Genomic DNA, 13,181 nt, shown 5'->3' on the forward strand with positions numbered 1-13,181 from the left:
CTTATCATTCCTCCAATCAGGATATCCTATATAATATGAAAATTGTCCACTCAGCCTGGAGTTGGACCAGGAGTTTAACCAGGGGTTGGGGGCTGGGCCAGCTGCAGCAGTGGCTGCAGGTGGCAGGAGGCAGGGGGATGGGAGGCCCTGCCCACAGCGGGGGCAGGTAGTTGCTAGGGACCCTACCCATGCATGAGTTCCATGCACTGGGCCTCTAGAAGACAATAAGTATATTTAATTCAAATACAAGCGTTTATAAATAGATTAATTTAGCAAGAAAAAAAAAGAAGATAAAGAAGAAGAAAAGACCAGTCCAAAATTACCCAGTTTGTCTATAACCTATATGATAGCATTTTACAAACAAGTTGCTGATGCATGAAGATATTATCACTGGTGGCTGGATGACTGGCTTTAGTGCCCCAGTAATGATAAATCCACTGTCACAGAGGACAGACAGGAGCTAGTCTCAGCTGTCAAACTGTCATGGAGTTATTAAATATGGAGGGAAAATGACCCAAACAGTATGTAATGAGCTCCCTTTTCATTCTCTCATTACAAAAGCACATCTGTGGATTGTTAATGACTCTGAAATGGATGAACCGAATTGATGAGAAAGGAAAACATCTCTCAGGGAGTGGAAAAGGAAAAGAGAACCCACTGGATATTTAGAAAATATAATTTAAAATTGGAGGGCTTGTGAAACTTCTGTGCCATATTATAAAGTGGCATATAAATATAAGCTATCATTACTCAGTCTTGTATTGCCTCCCTTGCTTTTCTTTATGTTGTAATATAAATTGTTAAACCTTACTAAATACAGAAAAGTACCAGGACATTCACAGAATCTGTCAGCGTGACTTTAGGATGTGGCACTGCTATTCCAATCTGGCAATTTCTATTACGTTTCTTTTGAATTTTTTACAAGACATGCCCTGTAGGCTGTGTGCAGGGACTTAAAGGCGTGTCAGGCTCTCACATGCCAGCTCACCGGGATTCTGTATCGAGTCCTGATGACTTTTCATGTTTAGATTTCTTGTCTCACCTGCCCTGGGATGAGCAAGAAAGCTGCACTTTAGTTCAAAGATATGGCTTAATCGCAGAATTTCTCCAACTCGTGTGTATTGGTATTATTGACCTTTGTAACTCAGAGCCTGGTATTGTACAATTCTTCAACAACCCTGAACTAAGCTGAAGGAGTTATTTAGAAAGATGTTAGACAAGAACCAGAACATTAAACAAGATTGTCATAGTGTCAACCCATACACTAGAGCCACCATTTCATTTGATCATATTTAGCAATTCCAAGTTACTTGACTTCAGAAATCTCAGAGCAGAAGAATTTTTGGTATGTGCTTTAATATATAAAAAAGTAGTGAATCAGGCCTTCTTCTCTGGGTTAAGGACAATTACAAATCTAAAACAAATTGATCATATGCTTGCGCTCAGGGTGATATTGGTTAACTATATCACAAAGGTATTATGTTGTTAAAAAGAATGACCAATATTTATAAACAGTGGGCCACATAACCTTATAAATGAAATCACCTTTAATAATCAGGCTCTCCGAGTCCTAGGGAGAACTTCTCTGAACACAATGTACACAAGGGACCTTATTTGACATAAATACTTCACCAACTAAAAGTGAGGGGTCATTTGGCACAAGGTTAAAATAGTAACAAAGAAAGAAAAATGAAAAGTCATGAAAGGGAAAATTAAACAGTATACATTTGATATACTTTCACTCGCAACCCACTGTGAGGAACATAGGATGCAGTATTATAGTATAACTTTTATAAAGAAAAAAACCATCTTAGTATATTACTATTTACTAAAAACCCTCAGATCTAAACTTATTTTCAAGTAATCTTTGCATTGTAACACTCTCTCTCTCCTCACACAGATCCACAGGAAATCCATTCTTACGCAACCTGCCTGTACAAGACCAAAGAGTATCCTACAGATTGCAATGTTAGTCACATTTTCTCCAGTGCTAAAACAAAAACCAGCTTTACATTTAAAAAAAAATCCATGTCATATTTTTCCTTTTTATTGAATTTATTAGGGTGACACTGGTTAACAAAATTATACAAGTTTCCGATGTACAATTCTACATCACATTATCTTCACACTGTGCCGTGTGTTTACTTTCACATAAAATGTACTCCCAGATCCAAGAAATATTATAAGAAGCAGGTACATGAATAAAAAAATTAATCAGTGTCTCAGTTTTGGATCAATGCACACCCTTAACTGTGAAACTCTCTGCCTTGAGCCCCAGGCCCTGAAGATAATGTGATTAAAAAAGAATGTGTGCCTCTAGCCAGTTTCCTTCTTACTGTTCTTATTCTACACCACCTCACCCAGTTGGCTAAATGACTAACCAACAAGGTCAATCAAATGCAATACTTCTCTCTATTCAAATATAATGGAAATTTTGACCATTCCACATTCAAAGAGCAAATACATTCTCACACTGACAACCACATTCCACCGGCTTTTCCCCGAAAGGGAAGTGTGACAGATGCCTTGGCTATAATTGCCAATCAGCCTTTACATGGCAGCTGAAAACACAATACATCACTTTGATCTCCTTTGCTCTAAACACATCCACAATCAAGAAACCTGAACAAGGAATAAGAAATTGGCATCGTTTCCAGAAGCTGTCACTCAATGGCACTTAAATACTATACTATATTTTTTGCTCATATTTTTATTTCTCTATTTCAGAGATCGTCTGTCAAAGGTCTGGACAAAAAAACGACTATAGTTAAACGAATACATTTAGATATTTGGAAAACACATTTTATTACCAGGTAGAAAACAATATAAGCACATTTAATTAAATACCGCCACTACCATTTCCTTCCCTAGTTACACACCTGAGAAATAAAACAAAGCAAGAAGGCTCCTAATATTCTGAAACATGAGAGTTGTACTCACATTTTGCAGGAAGGTCATAGCCACATGTGATTTTCGCATGCCCAGTCTCACAGCCATTCAGGGTACGGCATTCAGCTAGCAAACAGGGGCCAGCCGCTCTGTGAATGCAGCCATCCACTGGGCGAGAGAGAAGAAAGTTAGCCCGTTGTTGGCCTTTTGGAAATAAGTGACACATTTGATATATATAGAGAAAAGTAACTCAGTTTGTTCCTATTGGAAACCACCTTAGCCCATGGAGGAAACGCATGGTGTCCAACCCTCAAACGCTATGTTCTCCCCTTCCCCATAATACATGTGTGTTCAGGGTAAAAAGTACAGGGGGTGAGCAAAAATAGAAGGATTTTAGAAGTAGTGTGCTACTGCCGAAACCGGTTTGGCTCAGTGGATAGAGCGTCGGCCTGAGGACTGAAGGGTCCCAGGTTCGATTCCAGTCAAGGGCATGTACCTTGGTTGCGGGCACATCCCCAGTAGGGGGTGTGCAAGAGGCAGCTAATCAATGATTCTCTCTCATCGATGTTTCTAACTCTCTATCCCTCTCTCTTCCTCTCTGTAAAAAATCAATAAAATATATATTTAAAAAAAAAGAAGTAGTGTGCTACTAAATGTTAAAAATACATATCTTCTTGAGGTGGGGGGAATCTATTAGTATTTGAAGCATTTTGCATTTTGCAATTTCAGTGGTGTAGTTATTCTCATGTCCATTTCAAACTATCAAGGCCATGTCACTGAACACAAAGTCGAGAAAAATAAGTAACACTTCTATTTCTGAGCTGATAAGCGTTGCCTTCAAAACACAGACATGACACAGACATGACTGAGCTGCTGCAGTGTCTCTAACAAGTCACTAAGTGACAAGCAAGGGTAGCTTAGGTCGTGATAAACACCCATAGAACCACCCTCACTGGACAGGGACTGAAATAGAACTTGGGTGCCACTGCTCCAGCTCTGTAAATGAGCAGGCTCCCCAACCGCAGGTCTCTTGGCTCTCTGGCCTCCCATCCTGCACGCCATCATATCTGGCCTTTCCAGTGAGAGTCACCATTTCAAAATACAAATCAGCTGCCATTGGAAATGAGAACTGCATGACTGGATTGGGATCGAATGCACAGGTGGAGAGCTATAAATCAGGACATTGAGAACTTGGATTCTTCGTTATTTTTGAATGGTGTCCTTGGACAGAAAGGAAACACAAGATTGTAAAGATGTGAAACTATATCAGGATTTTTAGTGGTCTTAAGATTGTCCCCTTCTCTCCACAGTTCACAAGATCATGTCATTATTATTATTATTATTATTATTATTATTATTGTCATTATTTTGTGAGGAAGCTGGATATTTGGCGGGAGATTGTCATTGAGGGACATAACATTTTTAATGTCCCAGTGGCTTTGCAACCACTGACTGCTTTGAAGACATCACTTCTGGCTGAATAAGTCTCCTAGAAAAACAGTCTCTTCTGGGCTTTCCTACATCACTACTTGCATATCTCTGTAGTTTGAGAATGAACCTGGGCCTCAAAGGTGCTCACAAAAAAAAAATGACATCACTCCAGACTACGTTAAACCACTGTGTTTTAGCTCTAACCAGTTTGGCTCAGTTGATAGAGCTTTGGTCTGTGGACTTAAAGGTCCAAGGTTCAATTCTGGTCAAGCGCATATACATTGGTTGCAGGCACATCCTCAATAGTGGGTGTGCAGGAGGCAGCTGGTCCATGTTTCTCTCTCATCGATGTTTCTAGCTTTCTATCCCTCTCCCTTCCTCTTTGTAAAAAAAAAAAAAAAAATCAATAAAATATATATATATTTTAAAAATAAACAAAAAATAAACCACTATGTTTTAGAAAACCTATATACTGAGATCCAGACACTTTATCAGACTTGTTATGCTTAAGCCCCACTTTTCTTAGAAATCAGTACCCATAATGACACTGCTTCCCATGGCCATGGGTGGAACATGAGTAACACCGGGCATGAGCAGCACCAGCTTAGTGGGTACAGTGCATATGCCCCACTCCTTAAGTGGAAATTTTGTGTAAATATTAAAATAACTTTTATCCTTATTTAAAAATGAGGAATATAAAGAAGCAAGCAGAATATGAAAACCACCATTTACCACCCAAACAACTCAGAATTCTGCTCTTCATACTTTCACTGTTTATGCACACACATACTCACACACATACTTTCTTCTTTAAAATTTTTAATATATTTTGTTTAAATTCTCTCTTATGGCAATTTTACTTTTTAAAATGTATTCTATGAAATAACAGAAGCGCACATGTCAGCAAGAGATAGGCCAAAGTTGTTCATATAGTGAAAATTGGAAATTACTCAGATAGAGAGGTAGTTAAATAAATCAAAAGACTTTTTAATCAATGCAATGAACTATTATACAACTAGTTAAAATAACAGGCCAACTCTATATGTAAATATTTATAAACATGAAAATATTTCTAAGTGAAATGCCATTTACAAGAGTATATGTAGTATAGTCACATTTTCATTTACAAAGTTATACAGTTATATATATATATACAATTTATATAGATATACATATAGGTGTATTGGAAAAATATATGAAACAGTATAGAAAGTGATTATGAGATGGAAAACAGAGGGTGAGCCTATTAAGAGAAAAAATGACCCTAATAAGTACTTCAAATATTTTATTTTATAAATATGTTTTTATTGATTTCAGAGAGGAAGGGACAGGAAGTGAGAGATACAAAATCAGTGATGAGAGAAATCATTGATCAACTGCCTCCTGCACATCCCCCACTGGGAATCAAGCTCACAATCTGGGCATGTGCCTTGACCAAGAATTGAATTATGACCTCCTGGTTAATAAGTTGACACTCAACCACTGAGCCAACTACTTCAAGTATTTTAAAGTGAACATATTTTCTTGGCAAAGAGATAATGAATTACTCAGTTTGAAATGGATAACTAAAATGGGATTCGATAGTATACTTTATCATATGCTGTCACATATTATCTACATTATTTAGATTGCAGCCTAATGCAGTTTGTAGATATGTAATTCTCAAAACCTTCAAGGTTGTACCAGCATTCCTTTCTGCTGAAAGCCTAGCTGAAGAGCTATTTAGTAATAATGACTATAGCTTAAATGTATTGAGTGCATCTATGTGCCAGGCATTATAATGAGGACAACCTTTAAGGTAGATACTAACTTTATTATCTCCATTTTATAGGAGTTTAGCAGGGGTTAGTAATTTGCCTACATTCACAAAATATTAGAAATGTGACTCAAAACTTCCGGTTTATCCGATATGGCAATTATTCTCTTAACCATTATAATTCACTGCCTTCAGGAATTGAATCAGACACTCTTACCTCAATTCCTGCATGTGGCATATTGAACCACTACATTACATTAATTTTTTAATTCATATTAATTCTATTCATGAGTTATAATTTACAAACAACCATATGCACAGGTTTTTAAGTTTTGATGAGTTTTAACAAAATTATATACTCAAGTAACCATGATGTCAATAAAGATATAACATGTTTCCTTCAATCCAAAAAAGCTATTTTGTGTCCTTTCCATCCCATTTCCCTTCTTAGCACCCAGAGGGACCTATGTTCTAGTTTCATTCACCATAGCTAAGTTTTGCCTGGTACATAACTTCAACCTTCATATAGAGATGGAGAAGGAGGTGATCACTTCTTTCACTTAGAACATTAAAATATATATATATATATATATATATATATATATATATATATATATATATATATATATATGGTGATTGATTTTTTACAGAGAGGAAGAGAGAGGGATAGAGAGTTAGAAACATTGATCAGCTGTCTTCTGCACACCCCCTACTGGGGATGTGCCCATAACCAAGATACATGCCTTAACTGGAATTGAACCTGGGACCTTTCAGTCCGCGGGCTGATGGTCTATCCACTGAGCCAAATCCGTTAGGGCCATTTAGCAAATTTTTTTTATATTCATCTGTATTGTTGCATGAATTAGTATATTATTCCTTTATATTCTTGAGTAATATTCCATTGTTGAATATACCATGATTTCTTTATCCATTCATCTGTATGGCAGGATGGTAAGAAATTAGGAAAATTCCTGGGCAAATGGAATAGGGAAACTGAGACAAGAAAATTAATCAAGGCCAACTTGCACCTAGCTTGTAAAACACAAAACCTTATCTCCCCAACCAAGAACACTTGAGAGAAAATGGTTAATGCATAGCTTAAATCACCCTGGAACTGCAAATGCAGGGGGAGAGGAAGAGGGGAAAGAAGAAGAGTGTTTCTCATCCACTGAACAAAGAAGTCAGCAGTCCTGGAAAGTCAGAAGATCTCATAAATTCTGGGAAAAGTCACAACAAAGTAAAAGGGTGACCTTGAAATCTAGTCCATTGGCCAAAATATCCTACAGAGGAACCTTAAAACCTATAGACAGAAAAGTATAAACCCCCTAATCCTCCACCAGGAGATATACTCAGATTTTACTCTCTTAATAAATTTGCTTGCTTTGCTTCAATGCTGCTATCTGTCACTCATGTGAAGTCTTTCTTATGAGATTGACAAGAGCTGAGGAGGAGAGCAGACACCTCATCTGACTCAGGGGTCTGTCCAATAACAATCTGTAAATGGACATTACAGTATTTATAATTTTTATCTACTATGAATAAATCTTCATTATTGTAAAAGTCCTTTGTGGTGCCCTAACTGGTTTGCCCTATGGACTTAAGGGCCCCAGGTTCGATTCCAGAAAAGGGCATGTACCTTGGTTTCAAGCACATTCCCAGTGGGGAGTGTATAGGAGGCAGCTGATCAATGTTTTTCTCTCATTTATGTTTCTGACTCTCTATCCCTCTCCCTTCCTCTCTGTAAAAAAATCAATAAAATCTATTTTTTTTTAAAATGTCCTTTGTGGTTATATATATTTTTTGTCCATTGAACAAATATTTATTAGTAAACTTACTGTTATTTATATAAATATTGTACTTTATAAAGAACATACAGTTTTCCCAAGTGATTATTCAAATTTATGTATACCCCCTCATCAATATATAAGAATTCAAATTTTGGTCCTAGCTGGTTTGGCTCATGGATAGAGTGTTGACCTGGGGACTGAAGGGTCTCAGGTTCAATTCTGGCCAGGATCACATGTCCAGGTTGTGGGCTCAATCCCCAGTAGGGGGCATGCAGGAGGTAGCCAATCAATGATTCTCTATCATCATTGATGTTATCTCTCTCTCTCCCTCTTCCTTTCTTCTCTGAAATAAATAAATGTAAAAAAAAAAAAAAAAGAATTCAAATTTTGGCAATACTTTGGTCTTGTCAGCTTTTTTAATTTTAGCAGTTACAATAGATATAAAGGGGTATCTCATGATTTCTATTTGCAATACCCTTATAATGAATGATGTTAAGTATCTTGCCAAGTGCTTATTGGACATTCATATATTCTTTTTGGAAGTGTCTGTTAATATCTTTTGCTACTTTTCATTGTCATTTTATTACTGAGTTGTGTTAAATCTGTTATGATTTAACACAACTATTCTTCATGTCTTATGTTGTAAAGCCTAATTTTTAAAATGTCAAATATATTTTTTTCAATCTTGAGATTTTCATTTGGTTCTTTTTCTTAAAGTTTTCAGGCTGGGACATGTAGACAAGCCAATTCACATAATGTGTACATCTCTGGAATGTGGGAGGAAACTAGATTCCCCAGAGAACCCATGCAGACACGGGGAGAATGTGCAAATTCCACATGGGTTGTGGCTCTGGATCAGAATCAATTCTTTCTTTTTTATTCTCATCACTTTATAACAAAGTGATGTTGAATAAAATGATGTTTATATTCATTTATAAATTCTATATTCATATATTCTATAGATGCTATATTCATATATAGATTTTGAGGCTCCACCACTCTGTGACTGTCTTCTTTCTGAATCCTCATATGAATTCCTAGTCATTTTGCCAACCCTGAGTTCAGTCCTATGATTGTTAATGCCAATAAAACTATTGCAAGAGCCCTATCAGCCACTTGCCATGTAGGGTAGAAATGATCCTCATCAACAAAATTACACAATGTGATTTGCCTCTTTCAAAGATTGAATCCTCTTTAGTTTCAGCCTGCTTTTAGTTGCTTTCTAGCATCCAAAAACAGTTTTGGTTGTTTTTTTTTTTTACAGTTTGTCAAGAATTTATAATTAATATTGATAGAAAAGCTAGTCTGATATCAGCTCCTCTGTCATCATCAGAAGCTGGAGGTATACACCACATTTTTGCTTGGTTAAATCATGATCTCATATTACTTCAGCGCTATATACTTGCAGGGCTCTTGGAAAATGTGTGTGGAAGAAAAAGATGATGATGATATCCATTATATCAATGCTGTGCTTGCTTAAAAGTGTTGTTATGTATTTGAAAGAAAAACAAGTCTCTCTATATGCACAACCTCAATATTAGAGTTTACATTTTTCTAATCTACTGTCAATTGTTTTGCTAGACTTCTTTTCCCAAAAGCAAGTCTGATTTATTACTTCCCCACTAAAGTAATGTCTGCTATTCCTCATGTCTTCTGTGGTAAAGCCCTTAATTCTAAATTATGGTCTTTTAGACCCTTCACGAATGTGGTTCCAACGTACCCTCCTAATCTCACATCGTCCCACTCTTTCTCCTCTGGCATCTCATCAGTCTGAACTCAGGATAGCTAAATCCTCACCATTCTCTAAACAAAGAGTTTCTTTGCAAAGTACTCTCCATCCAGAAGATCTAGCTACTCCTCCTTTCCCCCCCAGTCTAGCAAGGACTATCTCATTTTTCAACTTCTAGTTCCAGAGTTTTCTTCTCTAAAATCACAACCTTTATAGGGGGGAAAATTGCAATTTTTTTTATGTTCTCATAATATTCTGTTTTGTTTTGTTTGTTTTTGTTAATCCTCACCCAAAGACATTTCTTCCATTTGATTTTTAGAGAATGGAAAGGAGAGAGAGAGAGAGAGAGAGAGAGAGAGAGAGAGAGAGAGAGAGAGAGAGGTGTCTGATAGAAACACATCAACTGATTGCCTTGCACAGGCACCACTTAACACACTGTTTTCTACCCTGATTTTTATAGATATAAATTATATAATGCTATTACATAAACAAAGCAGACTGTTTATATGCTAAAAAGTCTGTCTCCTCCCTTAGTCTACTAGCACCAGGAGGCACACAGGAGGTGGCTTATTCTTTTGTATATCCCAGCGTCCTTAATGACTGACTTACATTTATAGCATTGAATTAAATATAATTAAATGTTGCAAAGAGTAGTGTGTCTTTTTTTAAATAATACTAAGGAAGTGGTCAGTCTAATTAAATCCAAAGAGTCTGAAATTTAAAAGTAAAGTCAAATATACAGTTGTATATTATAGTTGCAAATCTAGCAATTAGTTTCTACAAGGAAAGTGTTAACAATGCATAGAATCTAAAATTCATCCCTTCTGTCAGGTACAGCACAGCCTTGTTTCCCTGAGAGCCAGGCTGAAAAGGCAGCAAAGGAACAGTGGTGAGATGTGAGACGCAGCACAGTTGCACTATTTCAGCCTCCTTCACAGGTGGGGAAATGGCCAACACTCAGGCTGGCATCAAATGGGTTCAGTCTGACCCAAAATGCCTAAGCCCAATTATAATTAAAAACAACCACCACCATAACAATAACAAGCCACCAACAACAACCAAAAACAAGCCCAAAATCAAAAGAAGGAAAGTTGGACACAGTTTTTCAGAGAGCAAAATGACGGTTTATGCCTCTTATCCCACCAAAGAAAAATAGACAACTAAGCTCCAAAAATAAATATCTCACCAAAGCTCATTTATTTTTCTTCCTATGCATATGGCTAGAGAGCACTTCCCAGACTCCCTTTAGTTATGTAGGGTAACAAGACTGAGTTTTCTTTAAAGGTTTACGAGTAAACTTGCCTAACTACTTCCCCATCCAATCCCTAAAAATCCTGCACATGATCATCCATTATCTGAAGGCTGAATGTAGAAGATTCAGGGTAACTAAGTGGAGAGTACCCGAATCCCTAAATAACTTTGTGGAAACCAGCTCCCCTGTCCCTACTTCCCATAATGGGCTGTCAATCAAGTGCTAGATAAACCTTTATCATATAAAGCTCATGAGATCTGGGTAGGTTGGTGATAGCAGTTTATCTTGACTAATATATTTTACTTCTGTTGTAAATATGATAATGGTGATGTTTAGTCAGCTTGATTAGTGCTACTTCTTAAACCTTTATGCAAAAAAAATAAAAAATCAGATTTTACTACTGAAATGAACATACTGTATCATGTTGGCCAAGTTCCTTCCCTAAGGTATGCCTCAGAGTCTTAATCATACTAGTCTCTGCGCACCGAAGCCAGCTTGTCCTAATTAGTCACATAGCTGTTCCCCCTACTTTGTGATTACAACCGGACTGGTACAAGAAAAAGGCTGAGGCCTGCCTAAAAACTGTCTGTGGTTATGGTCAACCAGTAATGGAATGATCACTGAGGTCACTCACAGGGCTACGAGGAAGCTGGCTGCAGCTTCTTCCAAAAAACAGGCCTTTTGCTGCGCTGCCACACCTGTCATTTACCATCCTGACAGCGGCAAAGTGCTCGCAGGCAGATGGTTAACTCAAACGGGGGCCTCTGATTCCCAGCATATTTCCTCCAGTTTTTAACAAAAGCTAAAGGCAGAAGACTTCAGCCTATTAATTAGGCCACTTATTTTTGTTTCCTTACATGATTGCCCAAAGAATTGGACTGTCTGAGAGTGAGGTAGAAAGATGAGTTTCAGTTGTGCTTGGGGGGAAATTTGTTTTTCACTTTTGTCAATTTTACCTTGGGGTTTAGAATTTGAGAACAGTTTTGGGGGATAGTCTTTCTGTCGCTATTTAAATAGCTAAAATAAAGAAAAAAGAGATGGTGTATCAAACTGCTTCAGTTTTTCTGACCTCAGATTTATTTTACCTCATAATTCCAACCAGTATTCTTTAGGCAAAGCTCCCCATTTTATAAACAAATAAAATAATTAATCCTGAAAATAGAGTAGAAAGAACAAGCCACAAAGGACTGAATAGGAATCATCAGGTATGGTAGACCAGAGATGGTAAGGGCTAACAAAAAACAGGATTTCTAAATACATATTTGGAAAAATACTAAAAGCACTATTTAGTAAAATCCAGTCATTTTAGATGTTGATCCTATGAGGTTTCTTCCTTGTCTTACAAAGATAATTTTCTAAACTGTTTTTAGCACGGGGACTTTGAAGTTCTTAGATGCGCACACATTCATTTAATCTTCTGTAAATAAAAGACAGTAACTTAATCTAAAGCAACCACACAAATCATATTAGCCTGGAAAAAATAAGAGGCTCTCTCATTGAATATATCTCTTAGAAGCCCAAGAGGATACAATAGAGTTCTTTTGAAATCAAATCAACATAAATTTATTAAATAACTACCTTAAACAAAGCATTCTGAAAGAAAGCCATAAGGTAATCAAATAATGATAATAATATGTCCCATCTTTGAGGATTTATTGGGGGCCTTTTGGTGTGCCGAGCGGAATGCCATCTTTCACCTCACCAGAGACCATGTTTCCAAGGGAGGCAGGAAGGTTCTGGGGCCAGAAGAAGAGCTTTGAATCCTAGCACCACCACCCAGCTCCCTGTGCTTTGATTTCCACATCTGTAAAACAGGCACCTCATATGACCTCTATTCAAAATCACAGGTGCTTTGTAAGTAAATTACTATAATGACAAGCGCTTTGACTAATGCCTGGCATGTTGCTAATATGTAATACACATTGATTAGGCTATTGCACTTAATCACCATAACATTTTTTCAGGATCTGTTACTACAACTACTTAAATAATAAAGAAGTAACAGTTAAGAAACCAATGTAAGATCATTTTGGAGCTGTGGTCAGAGCTCATGTTTGCTTAAACTTAAAGTCTGTGTTCTCAGTCCTTACTCTCTCCTACCTCCCTCAATAAACCTTGGTCTCTCCTTAGGAAGCCAATCAATTAGGACAGAAAGTCTTGGAAGCATGTTTTCACTAAAATAAAACATAACCAACAATATATGGAATATCTTAGCATAGAGAATACATCTTTTAATAGATCAACAATGCTTTTGGGAGTATCGCATGCTAATGTTTTACAGTTCATAAAGCCCATTGACATAATTACCACCTATTTAATTCTCAAAATAATTTTCCA

At 36.9% G+C, this 13,181-nt stretch overlaps 1 protein-coding gene across 1 annotated transcript in view; it reads right to left on the reverse strand.

Annotated features, from left to right (window-relative positions):
* Window positions 1–13,181, reverse strand: part of MACROD2 (mono-ADP ribosylhydrolase 2) — a 1,842,294-nt gene that overhangs the window by 1,254,697 nt on the left and 574,416 nt on the right. Inside the window, exon 5 of the mRNA XM_084887643.1 lies at window positions 2,941–3,057. Coding sequence (XP_084743769.1) covers window positions 2,941–3,057 — 117 coding nt within the window. The remainder of the gene's footprint in view (window positions 1–2,940; window positions 3,058–13,181) is intronic.

This window comes from Pipistrellus hanaki, assembly GCF_964339955.1.
Source record: "Pipistrellus hanaki genome assembly, chromosome: 6".
NCBI classification, from domain to species: domain Eukaryota; kingdom Metazoa; phylum Chordata; class Mammalia; order Chiroptera; family Vespertilionidae; genus Pipistrellus; species Pipistrellus hanaki.